The sequence below is a fragment of the Gorilla gorilla genome, chromosome 19, assembly GCF_029281585.2.
Source record: "Gorilla gorilla gorilla isolate KB3781 chromosome 19, NHGRI_mGorGor1-v2.1_pri, whole genome shotgun sequence".
Taxonomy (NCBI): domain Eukaryota; kingdom Metazoa; phylum Chordata; class Mammalia; order Primates; family Hominidae; genus Gorilla; species Gorilla gorilla.
In genome coordinates this window covers 80,278,321-80,301,222 of record NC_073243.2, presented here as the reverse complement: position 1 = coordinate 80,301,222, position 22,902 = coordinate 80,278,321, and the positions used below count along the sequence as shown (strand labels likewise).

The 22,902-nt window shown below is 40.4% G+C and overlaps 3 protein-coding genes across 11 annotated transcripts in view; 1 reads left to right on the top strand and 2 right to left on the bottom strand.

Annotated features, from left to right (window-relative positions):
- The window catches only part of DNAJC21 (DnaJ heat shock protein family (Hsp40) member C21), a 28,925-nt gene extending 27,223 nt beyond the window's left edge, over positions 1-1,702 (bottom strand). The window contains exon 1 of one of the 6 annotated variants that reach the window (XM_055367696.2): positions 1,185-1,702. In XM_055367696.2, coding sequence (XP_055223671.2) covers positions 1,185-1,539 — 355 coding nt within the window. In that variant the 5' untranslated portion in view covers positions 1,540-1,702. The remainder of the gene's footprint in view (positions 1-1,184) is intronic. The other 5 variants (XM_055367697.2, XM_004058973.4, XM_055367695.2 and 2 more) reach the window with 5 other exon arrangements.
- RAD1 (RAD1 checkpoint DNA exonuclease) lies at positions 1,320-22,564 on the top strand. 4 transcript variants are annotated; one of them, XM_055367705.2, is made up of 7 exons: positions 1,320-1,449; positions 16,138-16,404; positions 17,525-17,633; positions 19,294-19,552; positions 20,291-20,476; positions 21,757-21,855; positions 22,165-22,564. In XM_055367705.2, exons 2-7 carry the CDS (start codon positions 16,207-16,209, stop codon positions 22,346-22,348), a joined length of 1,035 nt encoding a protein of 344 aa, XP_055223680.1. In that variant the 5' UTR covers positions 1,320-1,449; positions 16,138-16,206; the 3' UTR covers positions 22,349-22,564. The 4 variants fall into 4 exon arrangements, with proteins under 4 accessions (XP_055223680.1, XP_004059017.1, XP_063556889.1 ...); XM_063700819.1 differs by lacking the exon at positions 1,320-1,449 and adding an exon at positions 15,627-15,689; XM_004058969.5 differs by lacking the exons at positions 1,320-1,449; positions 20,291-20,476 and adding an exon at positions 15,541-15,689.
- Positions 5,444-15,650, bottom strand: BRIX1 (biogenesis of ribosomes BRX1). The gene is made up of 10 exons (XM_004058971.5): positions 15,209-15,650; positions 12,629-12,740; positions 11,232-11,275; positions 8,838-8,908; positions 8,537-8,586; positions 8,359-8,432; positions 8,076-8,126; positions 7,893-7,994; positions 6,153-6,281; positions 5,444-5,900 (listed from the first exon to the last, which is right to left on the bottom strand). Exons 1-10 carry the CDS (start codon positions 15,365-15,367, stop codon positions 5,631-5,633), a joined length of 1,062 nt encoding a protein of 353 aa, XP_004059019.2. The 5' UTR covers positions 15,368-15,650; the 3' UTR covers positions 5,444-5,630.
- Positions 22,565-22,902: the final 338 nt, after the last annotated feature.

The window sequence follows — 22,902 nt, the reverse complement described above, 5'->3', positions numbered from 1 at the left end:
AATACACACCACCTTCAGTCAAACTGTCCCCCGGAACATCTTTTGTCCTCCACCATGCTATCCTCCATACTGTTGAGTTCACTTTTCCAAATTGCATTCCTCTACGATCCAGTCCAAACTCCTCTGAGAAGGGGAAGACTCAATACAAAATGATAACTCCCTCCCTGAATTCCTGGAGCATATATTAGTTGTTCCATTAATCTAACCACCAATTATGTATGTTGCGATTTTTTTCTGGCAGTTGTATTTAACTTTTCGTTTGTGTAAGGCAGAAAGTTGTTTTCCTAATAAGACTCTAAGACCCCAGTCTCAACATTTCCAAATCTACTTAGTAGAGTGCAGTGACTTGCATATATTGGATACTCTGTAACCGTGTTTACTGATGAATGCTAATATGAAAGCCTCTTCATATGAACCTCAAAAAGCTGAAAGTCAACTACTCTCTTAGTTTCCCAGCCTGGAAGATCAGATTACTTCATAAAAGTCACACAGGCCTGGATTACAGACCAATGAAACATCCAAAGGAAGGATACTTCCAAGTAAACATACAAACTTTACTGGGGAAGCCGCCTGATTAAAACTCTTCCCCGGCAGAATCATGTCCAAAGTGAAGTACAAGGTCTGCTTAAACAGCTTATTAAAAGAAAAAAAACAGCGAAAAAAGCGCATCCCTATTGAAAAAATATTTTACTAGCTCCCGTGTCTTAACTTCTTAACTAAGAAACGAAAAGAGCCATACATCAGGTTGAAGTATCTGGGATTCCCGGACGAGGTGGAGGGCAGCGGAGGAAAAACACCGAGAGGCTGCGCTGCAAGGCACGCAGGGAAAGGCAAGGCTGGGGCAGGTCTGAGTTCCGAGTCCCCGACTGCTCCCTCGTGGTGTCTGCGACCCGGCAGCGGGAGCAAGTGAGGTTGTTGGACTGCAGTTTTCCCCCTACAGTGGCGATGCGGGGCCGGGATCGCGGGTATGAGGAGATGGGGTGTGAGCCGGAGTGCGCCAGGGCGGAGCGCTTCGCCCACCGAGACGGGCAGGGCGGCGCCGGGCACTGGCCGGGCGGGGCAAGGAGCTCCTAGGCCGCCAGGTCGCTCTCTGCTGGCTCCGCGGAGTCCGCCCGGGGGAAGGGAAGGTCGGGGAGGGCCGGGCTTCTCCGAGTGGCCGCGGCGGCTGCGGGCCAGGTACTTACCCGGGTGCCATTTCAGGGCCAGCTTCCGATAGGCCTTCTTGAGCTCCTCCTCGCTAGCGTCGCGCCGCACCCCCAGCGCCTCATAGTGACACTTCATCGCCCGACCGGGCGGGCGGCCGGCGCTGGGGCCCGGGACGGGGTCGGGGCCCGGGCCGAAGCGGCGGCGGCGGCGGCGGCGCTGGCAGTCCTCTCCGGCGGGAGTCCGCCGCCTGCACCGGGCCAGCCAGCGAGCCCGGCGGCGGCGGCGGCAGCGGCGGTGGTGTAGGTCAGTGAAGGCGCGCGGTGGCGGCAGACGACGCGGGCTGCGGCAAGCGGGAGCGCGGCGGGGGCGGTGCCGGCGGCCGCCGCTTCGCATGGGCTAGGGGTGGGCTCTGTGCCGGAAAGGGCCGCGCGGGAGGGGGTGGGGCCTCGGCGGGGTGAGAGGCGAGGCCCGGAGGAAGGAAGGCGGGGCCTTGGCGAGGAGAGAGGCGGGCCGCGCAGGAGAAAGGCAGGAACTTGGCGGGGAAAGAGGCGGGCCGCGTGGGAGGAAGGCAGGCCTTGGCCGGGAAGAACAGGAGGAAGGCGGGACCTTGGTGTGAGAGGCGGGGCCTCGGCGGGGTGAGAGGCGGGGCCGCGCGGAAGGGAGGCAGGGCCACGCTGGTGTCATTGTGAGGGGCACAGATGGCGGTCAGTGTGAGTGGCAGCCGACCTGAGGGCTGAAGGGGGAGATAGGAGCTGGGATGGGAGAGGATTCTGGAAAATATGATTATAATTTCTCAATGGATCCCTGTTTTTATAGATAAGGCGATTCAGACTCCAAGTGGTCAAGTGGTTGGCTCAAGCCTCCTCAGCTAATACAGTAGCAGAATTCGGTTGGACTGAATATCAGGTTTTTTTTTTAATCTCTTTAATTCTCTTCAGCTGCCACTTAAGATCTCTGGTATTGATCATCTTGACCAATATGCTTGAGAAAGGACAGTTAGATTATTTAAGCGGAAACAATTTAAAAGGGAAGCATCAACACACTTAAAAATAATGAAAAGCCTTACCACCAACATGGATGAAATTGTGCTGATCTATCCATCCAACACACTTTAATCCTAACTTTCTGGCCTCTAATCCTACCTTTCCAAGATTGGTTTAGGTTAAGAAAGCAGTTAAAGGATAGTAGTTAACTGGTAGGTTTTGGTTGATCTGACTAGCTGTATTACATTGTATTACAAGATGGAAGATCTGCACAATTATTCCAAACACTTTGAAAGGTATCAAAATAATACCATAATTATTAAAATGCATTAATACGCCAATATATTTCATTGTAATGTGGAATGTTTACATGCATCAGTTAGGTGTGGGTTGTATTTACTAACCATGTATGGTTAGCTATGTTGCTAATATCTATTGCACAGGGTTGGCGTACCCAAGCGGTTTAGTAAGGTTATTCTTCTCTTCCCCAATATGCTGCCCCCAGTAAAATAAAAAACCCACGCTAAGCTTCATCAGGTTACTTCACACGCCACTGACCAACCAACTCACTACTCAGAGTTCATACACTTCCCTTTTTTCCAGAGGAAGATTCTACACAGTCTCAGTTAGTTGGTAAATTGGTAATGGATAAGGATTGAGAAGTCCGAGTTTGGGGGAGAATGAAACCTTTCCCCTCCTGAGAACAGAATTGGGATGGCGGGCGGGGGGAGGGAAGGGACAAAAAAAAAAAAACGGACAAGGAAAGTAGTTTTTTCCCTCCAACTTAATTTGGAGTATTTTCTCTCTCCAACTTAATTTGGTTTTGGATACAGCCTCTAGGAATCACTTACTTCTTTTACCTTCTGAAGTAAGAAGGATTTTTGCCTATAACATTGTATAATTAAAGGTAACTATGCTGGATATAAATTTCAGTCTAAAGGAACATCTTGACCAGGCGTGGTAGCTCATGCCTGTAATCCCAGCACTTTGGGAAGCCGAGGCAGGAGGATCCCTTCAGCCCAAGAGTTCAAGACGAGCCTGGGCAACATAGCGAGAACTTGTCTCTACAAAAAAAAAAGCCAGGCATGGTGGTGTGGGCCTGTAGTCCTAGTTACTCAGGAGGCTGAGGCAGGAATACTTGAGCCCAGGAGTTACAGCCTGCAGTGAGCTATGACACCACCACACTACAGCCCTGGGTGACAGAGCAAGACGCTGCCGCTAATAAATAAAGGAACATCTTTTACTAAACTGGTGCCCTTTAAATGACCAGACTTTAGAGATGATCCATTCCAGAAGAATTCTCAAATAAGATATCCATATAATTGTGAAAGGGGATTTGAGATATAAGGATATCTCTATATGGAAACTGTTAATTGAAAATTGTGAAATTAGAAATTACACCAAAACTCCACAATGCACACATCAAAAGTACAAGTTTGTATCTCTACTCAAACTTACAACTTGTTGATCTCGTTTATAACCTATAATTAACTTGTTCCTGAGATGTGGGTGTTTAAAAACAAATTCTGAATACGGCTGTCTTATTTTTATCCAAGACTATATTCAACTGCCCAAATGAAATAATGGCCACTTTGGTTTTTTTCCATTTAACCAGATTTGGCCCTAGTCACATACAAGTATTTCAAGTGATCCTCTGACCTGAATTACCTGCATAATTTAGATGACTTCAAGATTTCAAGTTTCCTAATTTAGACTATTTCAAGACAAGTAGCCAATTAAGCACTCAGGAAGGCCGTTCTTAGCAAAAAATTTAAGGAAAAAAACCATCAATATTGATCATTCTGCCTAAATACTTAAAATAATAAAGACATAAAATGTAAGTGAACTAGGAAAGATATCTATAATAAACTTACTATATAAAAGCACTTACAAAATCAGTAAAAGACAATCCTACTACAGAAAAACAAACATGATTAGTCCAGTCAAAAAGGATAAACCAGTAACTAAAAAAAAAAAAAGGTGTTTTTTTTTTTAACCTATTAAATTGACAGATTCGACAGATTCTTTCATGCATAGTGAAACTGGTAAGGGGACAAGGAAATGAACCCTCTAATAGCCTCTAGTGAGGTTATGATGGTGGAGGGAACAAGCAAAAAGCCTAGAGTTCATAATCTTTAACCTAAGTTGCACTTCTAGGAAACCAAGTGTTGTGCAAAAAGACATGTAACACATATAGATAAGTATTCACTACAAGCATCGATACCAGCAAAAAAAAGAGGAAAAACTGAAAATACTGATTACATAGCTATGGTACACAGAATACTACAGTTAGCAGTTAGCAAGTAAACATGTGGAACAAACACATAGAAAAACAATCAGTGTGAAGTCAAAAAAGCAGGTGATGAAACAGCATGTGTCATTTCATTAGATATATATTTTATTGTATTTCTATCTGTCCATGTCAGCAGCCACCTACCTCCATGGTCACTGGTACTCAGAATCTTTTCTTTCCGTTACTAATTTACCCATAAGATCTTAAGCCTAGTGCCCCCTTACACAATAGGCAGTTTCTCTTTCTTGTGGGGAAAAATTCAAATGTTCTGGTATCCCCTCTAACAACTGTCCTATTTTTTTCTCCTTTTACTATTAGTTTTCTAAATAAGTAATCTATACACACTGCTTCTAAAATAAGTATGTCATTTGGCCGGGCATGGTGGCTCATGCCTGTAATCCAAGCACTTTGGGAGGCCGAGGTGGGCAGATCACCTGAGGTCAGGAGTTCGAGACCAGCCTGACCAACATGGAGAAACCCCAACTCTACTAAAAATACAAATTAGCTGGGCGTGGTGGCACATGCGTGTAATCCCAGCTACTTGCGAGGCTGAGGCAGGAGAATCACTTGAACCAGGGAGGTGGAGGTTGCGGTGAACCGAGATCGCACCATTGCACTCCAGCCTGGGCAACAAGAGTGAAACTCCGTCTCACAAATAAAATATAATAAAATAAAAAATTTACAAAGTGCTTTCAACACAGCCATTAATGCATTTGATTCTCAAAACCTCAACATTTTAATGTACTCTTTTTTGAAGTGACAGATCAGGGGTTGGTTCTTCCATGGCTTCATTAACTGATGACTGAGTAAACTTCAGTGAGAAGTTTACTTTCTACCAGTCTACTCCTACTTTACCATCCACAACCGATGCTCTCGAAGTGTTGAATGCTTTTACAAATAATATGACCTAATAAATGTCTGAATTTCAGCTTTGCTAAACCAAAAATTCCAACCCAAGAGAACAGGCTACATTAAGTGTGCTACATTTTTAGCAACACAAACTTCAAAAAGAAATCAGAAATTAACTGATGAATTCTGGTGATATTTTATTCAGAAAAAGATAATCACTGATTTTAAGGTCTTAATTTTTCTTTCTTGTAAATGCTACACTAATTAGACGTAAGATAGTATTAGATAATAAAAATATTTACACATTGAATACAAAATAAATATAAAGTAACTGAAAAACAAATCAGGTTTCCATTGACTTATTTTGTTTTCCCACTGTCCATCCTCTGTTTCATTTTTCTTTGCCTTTTGTAAATCCGTTTCTTTCTTGCTTTCAAATCAACTTTTGGCTCTGGTTTTACCCACTGTATTTCTATTGGTTTCTCCTCAGCTGGTGTGACAAAAACGTCTGCAGTGGGATCATGTGGAAGAAGAGTCTTTGGCTCTTTCTTTCTCAGTTTTTGCACATCTTTCACTTGCTGTTTCTCTCTGTATTTTGCAGCTGTGATGGATCTTATGACACGCCGATGCTAAAAAAAAAAAAAAAAAAGATTAGATGCTTTTGAAATAAAAATAAACATTTTATATAAGGCAAAGACTTTCAGTTATGAACCATATATCCTTTCAGCCAGTGTCATGAAAAAAAGGAGTAATTTCCAAGTCTCTATGCAGCAAAAACCAAATTCAGTTTCACAGGTAATAAAACAGCAATTACTTCACAGAATCATTTTGGCCAAAGGGTTCTGGTACATTGAAGACTACTGAATGACACAACCGCTTACCATGTTTGGTGACTGGTAGTGAGGATTTTCATATAAAGTTGGTCCTCCAAAACTTCCCTGGAAAATCTTTATGAGATTTAAGACAAAACGAGGTCCTATTTCTACAAGAGCAGCATCTTCTTCTATGATCTTTAATAAAAAGGAAACATTTCATTTTGGTTTGGTTACATTATTCCCAAAAGGTATACTGGCTATAACCTCATTATAAATGTGCCTGAAAGAATGGATAATCCATAAAATCAAGGTGGGGGTGAAACTTGGTAAATGCCAAATCATCAATATTTTCTGAAATCTATTAGTACTTATAGGAGGTTGTCATGGAAAAATGTTTTTTCAGTGAGTTCTTTTAAAATTGAGTAATTATATTTTGGTTCACATCTTGCTTGTCACAATGCATATATCCTTGAAAAACTGGTTAAACAGGATTTTAAAACAGTAACCACTATTAACAAAATGTATTAAAGCACATTATGGGGGAACTCTTGAAACTTAAATCAATCCCTAAATTGTTTTTATAAATCTAATTCAAGTTAGATTAAAAGGATATGTAGTCAAATTTATTTAATAGCTACTGATTATGGAATTAGAAGGCAACTTCTGAACAACAAATATTTATGTTATCTATTAGTTCAGGCATGTCTACCCTCAGAGGTTAGGATGGTGTGTTCAACTCACATGCCAGGTATCCAATATAAAATATGCAGAAAAGAGCTCAGTTTATGTCATATACTGTCTAAAATTTTGTTCTTGCTGTTCTCTTCCACCTCTTCATCTTTCTGCACTTATCTTGCCAAACTCCTGCTTCAAGATTTCTAGACTCACCTCCTCTTTTCTCCTGAATGAGTCACTGTGTGACTCATCATCTAACCGCTGCCATTGAATGCCTTCTATAGCAATTACATTTTGCTAGGTCTTAACCCTTGAGGTGCTTTGAGAGAGAAACTTCTAAGCTTTTAGAGAGAAACTTCTATTTTACTGTATCCTTTACAGCACTTTCTACAAATTAGGAACCCAAGTATCTTATGGATCTTCAAGTTATTCCCTTTCTATAAAGTTAAATATATAATGGCTTATTAGGAAATCCATACTCTGTATCAACTAACAGTCATGAATAGAAGTAGGTAGAGATCACTTAAGATATAAGACAGTACATAGTTACTTGCAGCAATCTCTTTAGGGAAAAGGAAGCTTTTAAAACAAAAGAATTATTTGCATTTTTTGTGTATGCAAACCCTGTATATCCTTATCTAAAGGTTTAACTAAAAATTGACCAGGCACAGTGGCTCACACCTGCAATCCCACCTACTCAAGATGCTGAGGAGGAATGATTTGAGGCCAGGAGGTTCAAGACCAACCTAGGCAACACTGCGACACTCTATCTCTAAAAAAAAAAATTAGGCCGGGTGTAGCGGCTCACGCCTGGAATCCCAGCACTTTGGGAGGCCAAGGCGGGCAGATCACCTGAGGTCAGGAGTTTGAGACCAGCCTGGCCAACATGGCGAAACCCCGTCTCTACTAAAACTACAAAAATTAGCCAGACGTGATGATGGGTGCTTGTAATCCCAGCTACTCAGGAGACTGAGGGAGCAGAAGCTTGAACCCGGGAGGTGGAGGTTGCAGTGAGCCAAGATTGTGCCACTGCAGTCCAGCCTGGGCAACAAGAGCGAGACTCTGTCTCAAAACATAAATAAATAAACTCAATTTAAAAAAAGGTATAATTAAAAATCAAGTAAAGCTTACCTGAAAGTTCCGAAACCATATCCTATTATCCAAAATGGTGAAAGTAAATACGTGGTCCACAAATGGTTGGCTTTTGGGATGATACCGTGGTGTACTAAAGATCTAGTTAAAAAAGTGTATGTTAGTTCCTTATTCCAAGATATATCATGTATATTCTGGATAGCTAATTTTAAAGATATTTACCTGAATTAAGAGTTCTTTTAACAAAGCATAATGTGGTAATTCATCAAAAGCCTATAAAAATAAGGTAAGCATATTATTTAACAGTAGACTGCTTTGTGTAAAACTGTTTGCTCATTTGTTTCTAAAACTTGGCTATAACCTCGTTATAAATGTACCTGAAAGAATTGATAATCCATAAAATCAAGGTGGGGGTGAAACTAAATTGAATAACACAACTATATTTACTAAAAACAACCATGCCAGATAAGAAAATTAGACCTCATACACTGAATGAGAAACTTACAGGGTCAAAAGACAAAAGGGGCCGAGAACCTTTCAAACAGTTTCCAGTCATCTTTAGTTCAGCGAGGGTATGAACTAGAAAAATTACAACAAAAACAAAAATAGTTGTAACTTTTGCACAACTATTTCAAGATTACTTTTAATTTCCTCATCTAAAAAAATTTATTGAGTCAACTTACTATTTTGAACAAGGAATTTAGCAGATGGTCCGTGAGGTGAATTTGAAAGCCTGAAAGATATGGAGTAAGCTTTTTCAACTAATTAGCAAATGTAGTCAATGCTTACCACCTATTCACCATAAATAATATGCTTATAATATTTATATATTTAATTTTCTTTAAAGGTATCAAGTTTTGTGAAATCAAAAGTTTGCTTCATTCTCAACCCTTAACATGAAAGACTAGGAGTCTATAACATAAAAGGTACAAAGAACAAATCCACTTAAATGAGTTTAACCAAAATCTTAATACATTCTCTTACCACATATACAGATCCTGTTTTTTCTTAGCTTCAAAATAGATGCATTTATTACAGTTCTTCATTTCACAAACCTAATGGAAGCAAAGTAGAGGAAAATGAAGTAGATAATATGAGAACTAAAGTAATTATATGTGATTAATATCATCTAGATTATCTCAAAAATACCTAACCAGGCTAATAGGCTACAAAGGCCTAAACATGTATTTATTCACAGAAGGAACCTTTAAAGTTCCTCTTAGGTATTCTACCCAAGGTAAACTAGATGCTCTGCCCATATCTTGGGTGAAATTATCTATCATATTTTTGGGCCTAGCATCTAAAATGGTCTCACTTCTGATTACTGGAAACCTCCCTCCTCTTTTTTTTTTTTTTTTTGCGATGGAGTTTTGCTCTTGTTGCCCAGGCTGGAGTGCAATGGCACGATCTCAGCTCGCCACAACCTCCACCTCCCAGGTTCAAATGATTCTCCTGCTTCAGCCTCCGGAGTAGCCGGGATATTACAGGCATGTGCCATCACACCCCGCTAATTTTGTATTTTTAGTGGAGATGGGGTTTCTCCATGTTGGTCTGGCTGGTCTTGAACTCCCAACCTCAGGTGATCTGCCTGCCTCGGCCTCCCAAAGTGCTGGGATTACAGGTGTGAGCCACCTTGCCTGGCCAGGAACCTCTTCTGCCCATAGTCCCACTGACACACTACAAAGACTAAAAATAGATGCCCTACGGATAAAGCATACCATGCTTTATCTTCTTATGTTAATCCTTCATAATCAATCTTCTTAGCCAATCTTATGAAAATGTAGTACTTATAGAACTAAAAACATCCTTTTTAATGATTATTTTGATTTTTAACTTTTTAGCTTTTTGATTCTAAGATCACAAAACTTAAGTTGTTCTTCATTTATACTATCATTTCTGGTGATTTGGTTCTATAAAATCACTAAGGGATTGGGTGAAAAGCCTAAGTATATCAAACCTATTTCAAATTAAACTTCAATGTCTTGAAGGCTTACAAAAGTCACACTTGAGAAGATACAAAAACATTACAGGAGTGAAGGCTTGTATTACTGTAGTATTCATAAATTCTAATTAATATAGTACTCTTAAACTCCAAATTATTTAAGACTTTAAACCTAACAACTTATGGCTGGATGAGGTGGCTCATGCCTGTAACCCCAGCACTTTGGGAGGCCGAGGTAGGTGAATTGTCTGAGCAACCTGGCAAAGCTCCATCTCTACTAAAAATACAAAAAATTAGCTGGGCATAGTGGCGTGTGCCTGTCGTCCCAGCTACTCAGGAGGCTGAGGCAGGAGAATTGCTTAAACCCAGGAAGCAGAGGCTGCAGTGAGCTGAGATCATACCACTTCACTCCAGCCTGGGTAACAGAGTGAGACTTCTGTCTCCAAAACCAGTTAAACAAATAAACAAACCCTAACAACTTAAAAAAAAAAATCTTGTTTCTTACTGGTCTTAGAATAAACACAAAAATAGGAAGTTTGTGCCACTTCTGGGCCTTTGTAATTGCCATTTTCTCTAGCTAGATGGTCTTTTACCATATTTCTCCTTCACTACGTCTCTGCTCAAATATTAAACACCAACCCTTTGAACAGGTTTTTCTGGTGTAGCCTCAGCTGTCCAAAACCTATAACCTGCTTTATTTCTCCTATCTTTACTTGAAATTATAAACCTTGTTTATGGCCTGTCTCCATTAGAATGTAAGTTCCATAATGACAGGGACATTGCTCTGTTGAACAGTTTCTACAGCACATAGAATAATGTGGTATTACAGCAGAGGTTCAAAAATTTGTGCTCTAAAGAAGGCTAATAGTGAAAAAATGATCCTAATTCTTCTAAGTTTTGAAAATTTTGCTTTAAAATGTAAATTTATGTTCTGTGCTTCCAGAGGTTAAAAAAAATACGTAAGTGTAGTATCTTAAACAATACTTTGAAAATGTAACCTATTCATAGTTTGTAATACCTTAATAGCCAGTTCCACACAAATCACTTTTAATACTGGCAAAACACTTTTTACCATGTGGGTTTTATATATATATATGTTTAATGGACTTATTTTACTTTATATATGTTGACTGATAATTTTTTGAGTACCTACTATGGATTTAGCATAATACTAGACACTACGGGGTTAAAAAATGGGACATAATCCTTCTCCTGAGGAAATTTCAATATGCTTGTACAGACAAAACAAACAGAAATGAATGAAGCACTAAACTGTGAGAGATAAAAATTTGGAAGACCAGTTATTGAAGAGTTAATAAAATGTGTCTGAATAGTTTTTACAAAATAATTTTTAAAGTCACTGAATGACTTATTTTTGAAATGAGCCACTGTTAATGTTTTTAAAATATCTTATTGCAATTACTTTCCAAAATTACCTCGTTAATCACAAATAGCTTATCCTTACGATCCATTTTAGTATCTAGAAAAAGAAAAAAAAGAAAAAGCAAGTAAATTAAAGGTGATTTCAAAGTTATTTCAATCAAACCACATATGCTATCTAGAAAATAAAGTGTTTTTACACTCTTCAGTTTAAAGGAGATTTTATCACTAATTTTCAAAACAAGAGCTGGAAACAATCGCTTAAAAAATCTTGACTCTTTGTAAATGTAAAGAAAATAAGTAAAATATAGTCTGTAAGAATTAGAAATTATAGTGTAAGCAGTGTTTCTCAGTATTTAGGTATTCTAGGAATCCTTTTCAAAAATGGGAAAATTCTCACAAACCAAAGACTATGTTAAAGGAAACCAGTTTCAATGAAAATATCTTTCACTTTTTAATCTTAGGTGTCAAAGAAAACTGACTTTATGCCCCTGTAACAAACCTGCACATATACTCCTTGAATCTAAAATAAGTTAAAATTTTAAAAAAACAAAAAACAAAAAAAACCCAAAGCACCTCTCAACATAAGCACAACAACAGCCATATGATGGCGCTGCCACTCCACTGTTCCAAACTTTTTTTTTTTTTTTTTTTGAGACAGGGTCTTGCTCCTTGCCCAGGCTGAAATGTAGTGGCGCAATCACGGCTCATGACAGCCTTGACCTCCTGGGCTCAAGCCATCCTCCTGCTTGAGACTCCTGAGTAGCTGGGACTGCAGGCAAGTGACCCCCTCACTTGGCTAATTTACTTTACTTTTTTCATTTTTTTTTTTATTTTGTAGAGACAGGGTTTCACCATGTTGCCCAGGATGGTCTGGAACTCCTGGACTCAAGTGTTCCACCCACCTCGGCCTCCCAAAGTGCTGGGATTACAGGCATGAGCTACCATGCCCAGCCATACTGTTCTTGCCTGTAAAATAACCCATTGCTTAAAAATAAATAAATAACCTGGCATTTAGAAATAAGCTCTGACTCCAACTTAAAAGGTGCTTCGAATTCTATCCCAGGTCCATTTTTCAATAAAAACAGTTAAAAAAAAAAAAAAAAAAAAAGGCCCAAAAAGCAACACGTGGCAGTCCTTAGCACTTAGGACAAACCATCCCACCTATCTCAGGACCTTCAGGAGCATTACAGTGAAGGCATTCCTGGACCTTCAAGAAATGTTTCAATAATATTAGGACACCTGTTTTAAAAAGTAAAGAATCTACCTAATGAAATCTAAAGAATTTCTTACGAAATGTTAACTGGAAAAATTGTGGCACTTGAAAGGATAAAAGGCATTGTGTTTTTCTCGTGAGAACACTGAACAAATGAAGAATATATAAAATAAGTGAAAACATAAAAATAGATAAGTTTATAGATAGAAATTTCTAAAGTATATGATATAAAGGCACCTGCTTTAGAATGAGGCATCAACATTCTCAAGTCCTGCATTAAATGTCTTGTTCTAAAATTTATTCCTCTGGAAGAAAAGATGAGAATCCGTTCCTTATTTTTCCACTTTCCCTAAAGAAAAAGAAAATGTTAAAAGATTTTAAAATCTTATACTGAACTGATCTTGTTTTGTGACAGGGTCTCACACTGTTGCCCAGGCTGAAGTGCTCACGGCTCACTGCAGTTTCAAGTTCCTGGGCTCAAGTAAGTGATCCTCCCACCCCAGCATCTACAGTAGCTGGAGACTACAGGCATATGCCACCATGTCCAGCTAGTTTTTTTTTTTTATTGTACAGACGGGAGTCTCCCTATGTTGCCCAGGCTGGTCTCCAACACCTGGGCTCAAGTGGCTTGGCCTCCCAAAGTGCTGGGATTATAGGTGAGAACCACCGCACCTGGCCCTGTTTGTTTTTTATGAGCTTCCAAGTAGCAAATCAAACCATCCTGACTCCTTTAATTTCATCTCTCACCAGCATTCACTGACCACATCTGCCACCCAGAAATGCCCTCCTTGGTTTCTTTGTTTTTCAACTTCAATCTCTCCAATTCCTCCTTCCAACCCTAAAAGTTCTTTCTTAGCCCTCTCTTTTATTTCTGTGCTCTCCATGACAGATGTCTCATAATAATTTCCCACAACTCTTAAATCCTTTCTTATTCACACTGCACTTACTTAGAGTCTTATATTAACTGCAAAACTCCTAAATGGCTAACCTTCCCAGACATGAGCACCTCCAACAGATATGGTTGACTAGCTTTTTCAACAGTTTACTTTTTTTGTTTGTTTGAGATGGAGTCTCACTCTGTCATCCAGGCTGGAGTGCAGTGGCGCCATCTCGGCTCACTGCAACCTCCACCTCCCGGGTTCAAGCGGTTCTCCTGCCTCAGAATCCCGAGTAGCTGGGATTACAGGTGCCCGCCACTGCACCTGGCTGATTTTTTTTTTTTTTTTGTAGTGTTAGTAGAGACGGGGTTTCACCATCTTGGCCAGGCTGGTCTTGAACTCCTGACCTAGTGATCCACCCGCCTCGGCCTCCCAAAGTGCTGGGATTACAGGCGTGAGCCACCATGCCAGACCATTTTTAAAGTAATACTTCCATCACATCCTTACTTCCCAGAGTTTTCTAAACAAAGTTCAAATGACATAGCTTTGACACTGAATTTTAAAATAGATTTTCACGTCTACATCATTATTGCCCCAAATGAAGCCTAATGCAATCCAATATGGCTCTATTTTTTACATTTTTCAGCATTTCCCTACTTCAAAGTCTTTCATCGGTTTTTTTTTTTTCTCCCTTGGAGTGTTCCCTCTCATTTTTTGAATGTCAAAATTCTACACTTCCTCTGATATGCAGCTTAAGGGCTAAATCCTTCATGATTCTTTATCTTACTATACTAGGGTAAGAATAATCTCTATCTCCTGCATTTCCATAGAATGTATCGAAGTATGGCTCAGATTATAGATACTACCTAGCTCAAGGGAAGAGTGAGAACACTAACATTTACTGGAAGTGTACAAGTCCAGCTTATTTTTCATAAAAAGTAAATATTCCCTCCCCCTGCACCCCAATCTGCAGGTCAGAAAAGAGCACAGAATGTTGCTGTTAATAACGGGGCTAGAATTTACACTTATCTTTCATTCCACAGAGCTCACTTCTTTCTTAGAGCTTGCCATCACACCACACGGCGTCATTTACTTATCACCTACTCCGCGCTAGAGTACTATGCTAAGTGCGGAGGACGCAGAAATTAATGTCAAAGATAATCCTTGTTCACAGTATTCTGTCTAGCTTAAGAAGAGTTCTTAGTTGAATGAAAGCTAATTCCAACAACTTGTGTGCACTTCTTTTGAATAAAAACCATCAACTTATTTGAATTCTTAAGTTTCCTCCTAAACTCCAACATTTCAGGAGGAAGAGGTCACATTCTAGTCATCTTTGCAATCTCAAACCCAAAGGAAGCCTAACTTGGTACAGTGCATGGCACATTCAATGTCTGTTGAATACAAGTAAAGCTCATACTATCTAGTCTATTTTTCAGTATCTCTTGAGTTAAAGACCTGGTTAACAAGTCAGAGTCACAGTCCCAAGGGCAACAACTTTTTAAAGGCTCCCCTAACATACTTCAGGATCCCTGACTGAGAGTGGCTGACTATGGCAGTATATGGGCATACTAATCACTGGGGAAATACTCAATAGCGAGAAATAACCAAGGAAAAGCACTACTCTCCAAAAACATTAAAAAAAAAAAAAACAAAACTGAACAACTAGTAAGAAAGAACGCTGGATCTGAGCACCCTGTAAGTCGCTTCCCCGTGGGCCGGGTAAAGGTTTTAAAACCCGCCGCCTCCAGGAAGACGGCCACGTGCACAAGAATTAGCTGCAAACTCCGTGTCCAGTCTGGCCGGGAGAATTGCTAAAACCGACCTACCGTTAACACCCGGGCTACTCTGAAATTAAGCAGGGCTGTAGTCAAGTAAGTAACCCAAGAAAAGGCGCACAGAGCCGCCGCCGCAGGTGTAGCCCGGGGACATGCCCTCCTACCTTGCAAACGGGGCCTGGGATCCGGTTCCTCTCTTCTTCCTCCACCTCCTCTGCTGTGGCGTGCCGCTTAGCTGGCGGCTCTGCATCTTTTTCGTTCCTTTTTGGCTTCTTCGCCTGAACTGCAAAGCCTCCACGCCGTTTCCTCTTGGTTGCCGCCATCTTGCCTCGCCGCCCGCGCTCTTGGCCTCCTTTCCGGCGCTGCCGCTCGCTCCTATTTCCGATCTCTATGGTTCGGCGGCTCTAAGCGCTCAGCTCCGCGGTCGTCCTCCAGGTCTGTGCCGCCTCCTTCCGGTCTCGGTGGCGCGGCACGCGCGGCTCTCTAGGCCTCCTTCAGCTCTGTGGTGACGGTGGCCGAGGTGGAGGGCCGGTCTGAAGAGTGGCGGGATAGGCTTCACTTCCTCCGCGATTCCTCGGAGCCGCCTCGCTCCGCCTCAGGGACTTTACTGGGAAGGGCTCTCGGCGTCCAGACCCCACCGCAAAGGTAGGGTTTCCGCACTCGGGGACCCCGAGACTAGTAAGCGATGCTGTCCCGCGGGCGGGCTGGTGAATGGGGTTGTCTGGGACTCTTGGAGGATTACCTGGACACTTCGTGCCCGCCCCGCCATCGCCTGTTTTATTGGAGGCGGGGCTGGTGGCGCGGGCTGCACAAAACCGACTCCCCGCGGATTTGTAGTTTGGCCGGGAGATACCGTGTCAGTTGCGTGTCTTCATTCTTCACAACTTTTCACGTTATTGTCCTCTTACGGAGACGAGGAAACCGTAGCTTAGATAATTTTCCTCCAGAATTACAAAGACAGTTAAGTGACATAGGTGGGGTTCGGCCTGGTCAGCCGAGTTCAGCCTCCCAGCCCCTTTCCACCTCTCAGCGCAGGTGGAGCTCGCCGGACCTCGCCAGCACTGATGGGAGTTTTACTGTCTAATCCCTTCAGGTGTTTGGCGATCCGCCGAGCAGTTGTTGGCCCCAGGAGCATCCCTCGGTGCCGAATGCGCAGTGGACGATGCCCCTTCTGACCCAACAGATCCAAGACGAGGATGATCAGTACAGCCTTGTGGCCAGCCTTGACAACGTTAGGAATCTCTCCACTATCTTGAAAGCTATTCATTTCCGAGAACATGCCACGTGTTTCGCAACTAAAAATGGTATCAAAGTAACAGTGGAAAATGCAAAGTGCGTGCAAGCAAATGCTTTTATTCAGGTATGGAAGTAGGCGCCTTTAAGCCTGTGCCGTAGATACTCTAAATGTAATTTAATGAAATCGGAAGGTTTCAGTAGACAAAATGAATAACTTAATAGTCATAATAACTTGTCAATAGTCATAATAAATAACTTAATAAATAACTTAATAGTCTTAAGTTAGAGAACAAAACGTCATTACTTGAATTTTTTTTCTCTCCCGGTAACAAATTCTTTTCCCATCTTGTTTTACAGAGATAATGGTTAGTAATGACTGAAGTTTATTAAACTAGGCTATTGGCTAGGCTACAGTCTTCTTATTGTTTAACTTGTTTAATCTTAACAATAGTCCTGTAAGGTAGGTTCTGTTATTATTCCCGTTTTATATATGTGGAAACGAGGCACAATTTTAAGTGATTTGCCAACAGTCCCACAGCTGGTAAGTGGCTGAATTGGGATAAGAACCCTGAACATTTGTTTCCAGAATATATGCTCTTTTTTCCACTGCGATATGCTATTACTAAAGAGTATTTTTTTCCTTTACTGGTTGTAATAGAATTTTTGTTCTTCCAAGTAATATTTGTGTGGTTCAGATAGGATTGCAAGTTCAACTAAGCGTTTTTTAACACATAAGTGCACAGCATGACCTCAGGGATAGAGAGGTAAATAAGACACGGTTCTTGTCCTCATGCAGGGGCATGGTATGGTGGCTCACACCTGTGTTTCCAGCTGCTCAGGAGACCGAGGCTGAAGCGCGAAGATCACTTGAGCTCAGGCATTAAAGACCAGCCTGGGTAATCATAGTGAGACCCCTGTATCAATAAAAAATCATAATAAAAGTTGAAACTAATATTGCTCATGCTTTATCAAGTCGTTCGTCTGTTTTCCAAGTGACCTTAGCAGTAGTGATAGGCACAAAAACGAGACAAGGGAGAGTCACAGAGGGATAGTTTTAGATCCAGGAATGGAGATAAGGATGCTTCAAAGGATGTCTCTAAGATGTTTTGATTGCTAATCAGAAATTATTCTCATGGGATTAGCACAGTATTGTATTTTTTAAACGTATAAAGTGAAATGTAGGACCTTATATTATTAGTTTTTATTCTTTTATGTAACGATTTTCATTTTTATTCTTTTCATAGGCTGGAATATTTCAGGAGTTTAAAGTTCAGGAAGAGTCTGTTACTTTTCGAATTAATTTAACTGTCCTTTTAGACTGTTTATCTATTTTTGGATCAAGTCCTATGCCAGGTAAACTATTATCAGTATAAAGACATAAAAGTGTTATACATAGTGGTCAGAAAAATACAGGAAGTTATTTGGAACATAAACATTGGTTCAGAAAGCTAATGCCAATTCATTTTTCAGTGGCCACAGTCATGGGTTCTGACATTTCACAATGTTAATTGCAAGTGTGTTTATAATTCTTTTCATATTTGTAAAAGTATTTGCATTTTTTTTTTAATTTACAAGGCTTTGAGGGATTTTAAATTCGAACTGGCCAAAAGAATACTTTGGACATGTCTTAAATATTTTTAACATTGTGAAATGTTTTAATTGCTTCTTTTTCCTAACTTGTCCAGAATTACTCAGCTAGTTAGTGGCAGAGAAAAACAAAAGCCAGTTCTGACTCCTAGTTTACTATGTTCAAAATTTGTTTCTTTTAAGCCATATTTTATAAGTTATGTCTATTTTGCCAAATGATTTTGTGGTGTTTTTGAGACAGAGTTTCTCTCTTGTTGCCCAAGCTGCAGTACAATGGCACAGTCTCAGCTCACTGCAACCTCTGCCTCCCGGGTTCAAGTGATTCTCCTGCCTCAGCCTCCCGAGAAGCTGGGATTACAGGCACGTGCCACCACTCCCGGCTAATTTTTTGTATTTTTAGTAGAGATGGGGTTTCACCATGTTAGCCAGGCTGGTCTCAAACTCCTGACCTCAGGTGATCTGCCCGCCTCAGTCTCTCTAAGTTCTGGGATTACAGGCATAAGCCACCGCACCCGGTTGCCGAATGATTTTCTTTAAAATATATATTTTTTTATTTGTTAAGGGAATTATTTTTAAGAATGGTGAAATTGAATTGCTGTGGGTATAAAACTAAGGAATCCCCAGAAGAATGATTTTATTTCATAGGAAAGCAACCTGGAGATTAGCTAGGAAAAATTCAATATAGTTCTCCAGAAAAATGTATTTTACGTTTCCACAGACAATTCCACTATTATTAATTATACATTTTCTAATACAGTGTTCTCCAGCTAGTTTTTCACAGAAGCATCTGTCATCTTCCATTCCTCACTGTGGCTCTCAATCCAGTAAGGAGAAGGAGTTTGAATATCCTGTCATGTTCCTCCTTCCCTCTAGTGGTTTGCAGAGTTAAAATTTACACCACCATTATCAACCCTCTTTTTCTCTCAATTTGATTTTTAAATTCGAGGAAATATAAAGAATATCTCCCAGTTGGAAAAGTTGGAAGGGTCCTTGTTATAGTGAGTACACTGACGTTACAGTACAGATGACAGCAATCCACTGTTACACACATTGAACCTTCAAGGAATAGCATACCCTGTTCTGCAGCAATTTAGTTACTTGCTGTGTTGATCCATATAGATTGTCTATCCTGAAATTGTACATATATAAAATCAACAAGCTATTTCTGAGGTGTGTATGACAACCTGAAAATGATTCCAAAGAATTATGTTACATTTTGTTCTGGTTCCCAATTTTCTTGTAGTTTTGGAATTGTCTACACACAACTGTCATCAGGGAAGATGTCATCCCTTTTTATGAGGAGATACATATATGTGAGAAATTGGGCAAAATAAATTATTCTTGAGAAATTTTATGTATCATTTTGAGGAGAAGCTGAACCCAGAACTATAAAGCTAAGGCCAAGTATGACTTCTTTCCATTGCAGGGACTTTAACTGCACTTCGGATGTGTTACCAAGGTTATGGTTACCCTTTGATGCTGTTCCTGGAAGAAGGAGGAGTGGTGACAGTCTGCAAAATCAATACACAGGAACCTGAGGAGACCCTGGACTTTGATTTCTGCAGCACCAATGTTATTAATAAAATTATTCTGCAGTCAGAGGGGCTCCGTGAAGCATTTTCTGAATTGGATATGACGAGTGAAGTCCTACAAATTACTATGTCTCCTGACAAGCCTTATTTCAGGTACTTGAGAGCAGTGCAGTTATAGTTAATGTGGTCAGTACTCCATCTTCCCACTTAGACATTTGCTTAGGATGCAAAATTTTTATTATCCACATTTTTAGAGTTTTCACAACTTCAGACAGCTTGTACTCTTACCTCATAATTTTATGGATCAAGAAACTTAAGACCCAGGAAGATTAACTCACTATTTCATATTTAGGTGGTGGTGGCATCTAGATGAGAAGCCCAGTCCTCTAATTTATAAACTGGTGGTGTTTTCATTGTACTACTCCTTACTTTCATAGATCAGGTTACATCATGAGGAAAATTGGGTTTAAGTGTTTGGAAACGGTGTTTGTATTATGGTATCTTTTTCAAGTTAGTTCAGGATGCAGAAGAAGTTTTCTACACGTGGCTCATTCATTCACTAAGTATCTGTTGATCACCTACCGTGTGCTTATTCATCTTATTAAGCATTGTGGGAAGAACAGCTTAAAACCAAGGTGAAGCCAAGATAATGTGAAACAGCAAACCATTAAGTACCAAGATAGCACACACAGATACCTGGGAAATGCTGTATAAGGATTTAGGGAGGATTGCTCAAGGCTGGCTTCCCAAGGGAGGGCAGTTTTCAGCAGGAGTACAATGTCAAAAAAGCTGTTCCTGATACTTTAACACAAGTCTCTTTTCAGGATTAGACTCAGAGATTCTAGCAATTTAGAGAGAGGATCTAAATATTCTCTTTTTGAAATATTTCAGAATATTAAAGGCCCTAAATACATACGGAATAAAAGGAATAAGGTATTCTTTTTGTAACTACTTTAGAAGAATTACAGGCCCGGCTGTAAAAGTGCGGTGGCAGACACCTGTAATCCCAGCACTTTGGGAGGCCGAAGTGGGCAGATCACTTGAGGTCAGGAGTTCAAGACCAGCCTGGCCAACATGGTAAAACCCTGTCTCTACTAAAAATAGAAAAATTAGTTGGGCGTGGTGGCACGTGCCTATAATCCCAGCTACTTGGGAGGCTGAGGTGGGAGAATCACTTGAACCCAGGAAGCGGAGGTTGCGGTGAGCTGAGATTGCGCCACTGCACTCCAGCCTGGGTGACAGAGTGAGACTCTGTCTCAAAAAAAAAAAAAAAAGAAAAAGAATCACAGGCCCTTGTCATGACTTTGGGGAGTTAAAAATTTGGCTCAAGGTCTGAGAAAGTTAACCAAAATGGAAATTGGAAACCTTACTTTAGCAGTGGAATGAAGTAAAAAATTCAGGTACTTAAAACAGTATTTCAGGAGATCTCCTCAGTGATCTCTCTCAGCCTGGGTAACGAGATGGACCATGGTATCTTTCATGTCCAGGATGGGAAACAATTTGGTGGTAGGGAGGTAGGAGTTGAAATTTTTTCCTGGATATGTTAAATTTTAAGTACCTGCGACACTAGGGAGTAGCTGGATATATAGTTATGGTGCTCAGGAGATCCATTTAGACTGGAAATTTAGATTTGGGAACCATCATCATCATGGCTGGGTATGGATGAGATGGGTCAGAGAGAGAGATTATATTAGAAGAAAGAAAAGATGGACCCCAGGAAAACCACACCTGGAAGATGGGAGGCAGAAATGGAGCTTAGGGAAAACCAACCTGGATCTTATCGCTATGCTCATATAATACTTAGCAACGTGCTAACCCTGCAGCAAATGTTCCAGGAGTTCTTGCAGATTAAATCAGCATGTTAACACTTATAAATTGTCTACAAATAACTTCTGGTATTACCAAGTGAGGAAAACCATGAAATAGCCTTAAGAGCAGTCTAAGATACAGAAAAGCTGTAATTCCTAGGTGTAGGATTGGGAACAGACCTAAGGGTTGCAGTTGACTTAGATCAAGGTCTTCCATCAGTCCTCAATTCTCTTGCCTGTTATATATTTCTGACTTAAGGATGAGGAAAAGTCATTTTCAGAGTAGGATTAGGGTAATGAAATTAAAGTGTCCCCTACCCTTTTCCTTTTACAATTGATTTTCTTCAAACCCGTTGATTAGTTGTCCTGAACTCCCTGAACTCTAGTGGGAGCTTTATTATGGTACTTGTTATTGTGTGTTGTAAGCATTTGTGTACATGTCTGTTTCACCCACTAGTATGAATTTCTTAAGGAAGTGTTTTCTTTATTTGGATCCTAATGTGGTTTATTTTTGGACGAATGAATAAATGAGGTAATCATTTTCTATAGGTTATCTACTTTTGGAAATGCAGGAAGTTCCCACCTTGACTATCCCAAAGATTCTGATTTGATGGAAGCATTTCATTGTAATCAGACCCAAGTCAACAGGTCAGTTCTTAATATAGAGGTTGTCATTGGTGATAAAGAGGAGGTTAAATACCAGATTTCTGTTAAATAAAAACACTTTCAATCTATTAATTAAAATGCACAGCATTTTATAAAAATGAATAGTAGAGTGCTGGACTTACTAGGGGATGTAGGGTTCTAACAGTGAATGAATTTTAAAACAGAAAATATTAGCAAATTGGATAAGTACTTGATTTTATTCTTAGATTTGCTACTTTTTATCCTTTACTTGGGAGTTCTGAGCAGTGTTCACTGTGTTGATACAACAGCGTTTTATTTTTTCTTCTACAGATACAAGATTTCCTTACTGAAACCCTCTACAAAGGCATTAGTCCTATCTTGTAAGGTATCTATTCGGACAGATAACAGAGGCTTCCTTTCATTACAGTATATGATTAGAAATGAAGATGGACAAATATGTTTTGTGGAATATTACTGCTGCCCTGATGAAGAAGTTCCTGAATCTGAGTCTTGAGTATGACACTTCACTGATATTTATGTGTACATTTATGATAGATGAAGTTCTTATTCTGAGTACAGTACTCTTTGTAATTTCACATTGGATTTTCTATAGAGAAGAAGCACAATGGGGAAGATAGGAGCAAGGTCATGTACCCTAATAGTTACTATGTTTTGTAAATCCATTTTGTAGAGGGCATGTAAATAAATGTTTTCCTGTAGTCACAGATTATTCAGGACTGTCCTTTAGTTCTGTCTTTTGAACTCATGGGAATAATTGTGAGTCAACGTAACATTTCAGGAGTCTAAAGGTGGCCGGGTGTGGTGGCTTAAGCCTTTAATCCCAGCACTTTGGGAGGCCGAGGTGGGCGGATCACCTGAGGTCAGGAGTTCGAGACCAGCCTGACCAACGTGGAGAAACCCCATCTCTACTAAAAATACAAAAAATTAGCCGGACGTGGTGGCACATGCCTGTAATCCCAGCTACTCGGGAGGCTGAGGCAGGAGAATTGCTTGAACCCGGGAGGCGTAGGTTGTGGTGAGCCGAGATAACGCCATTGCACTCCAGCC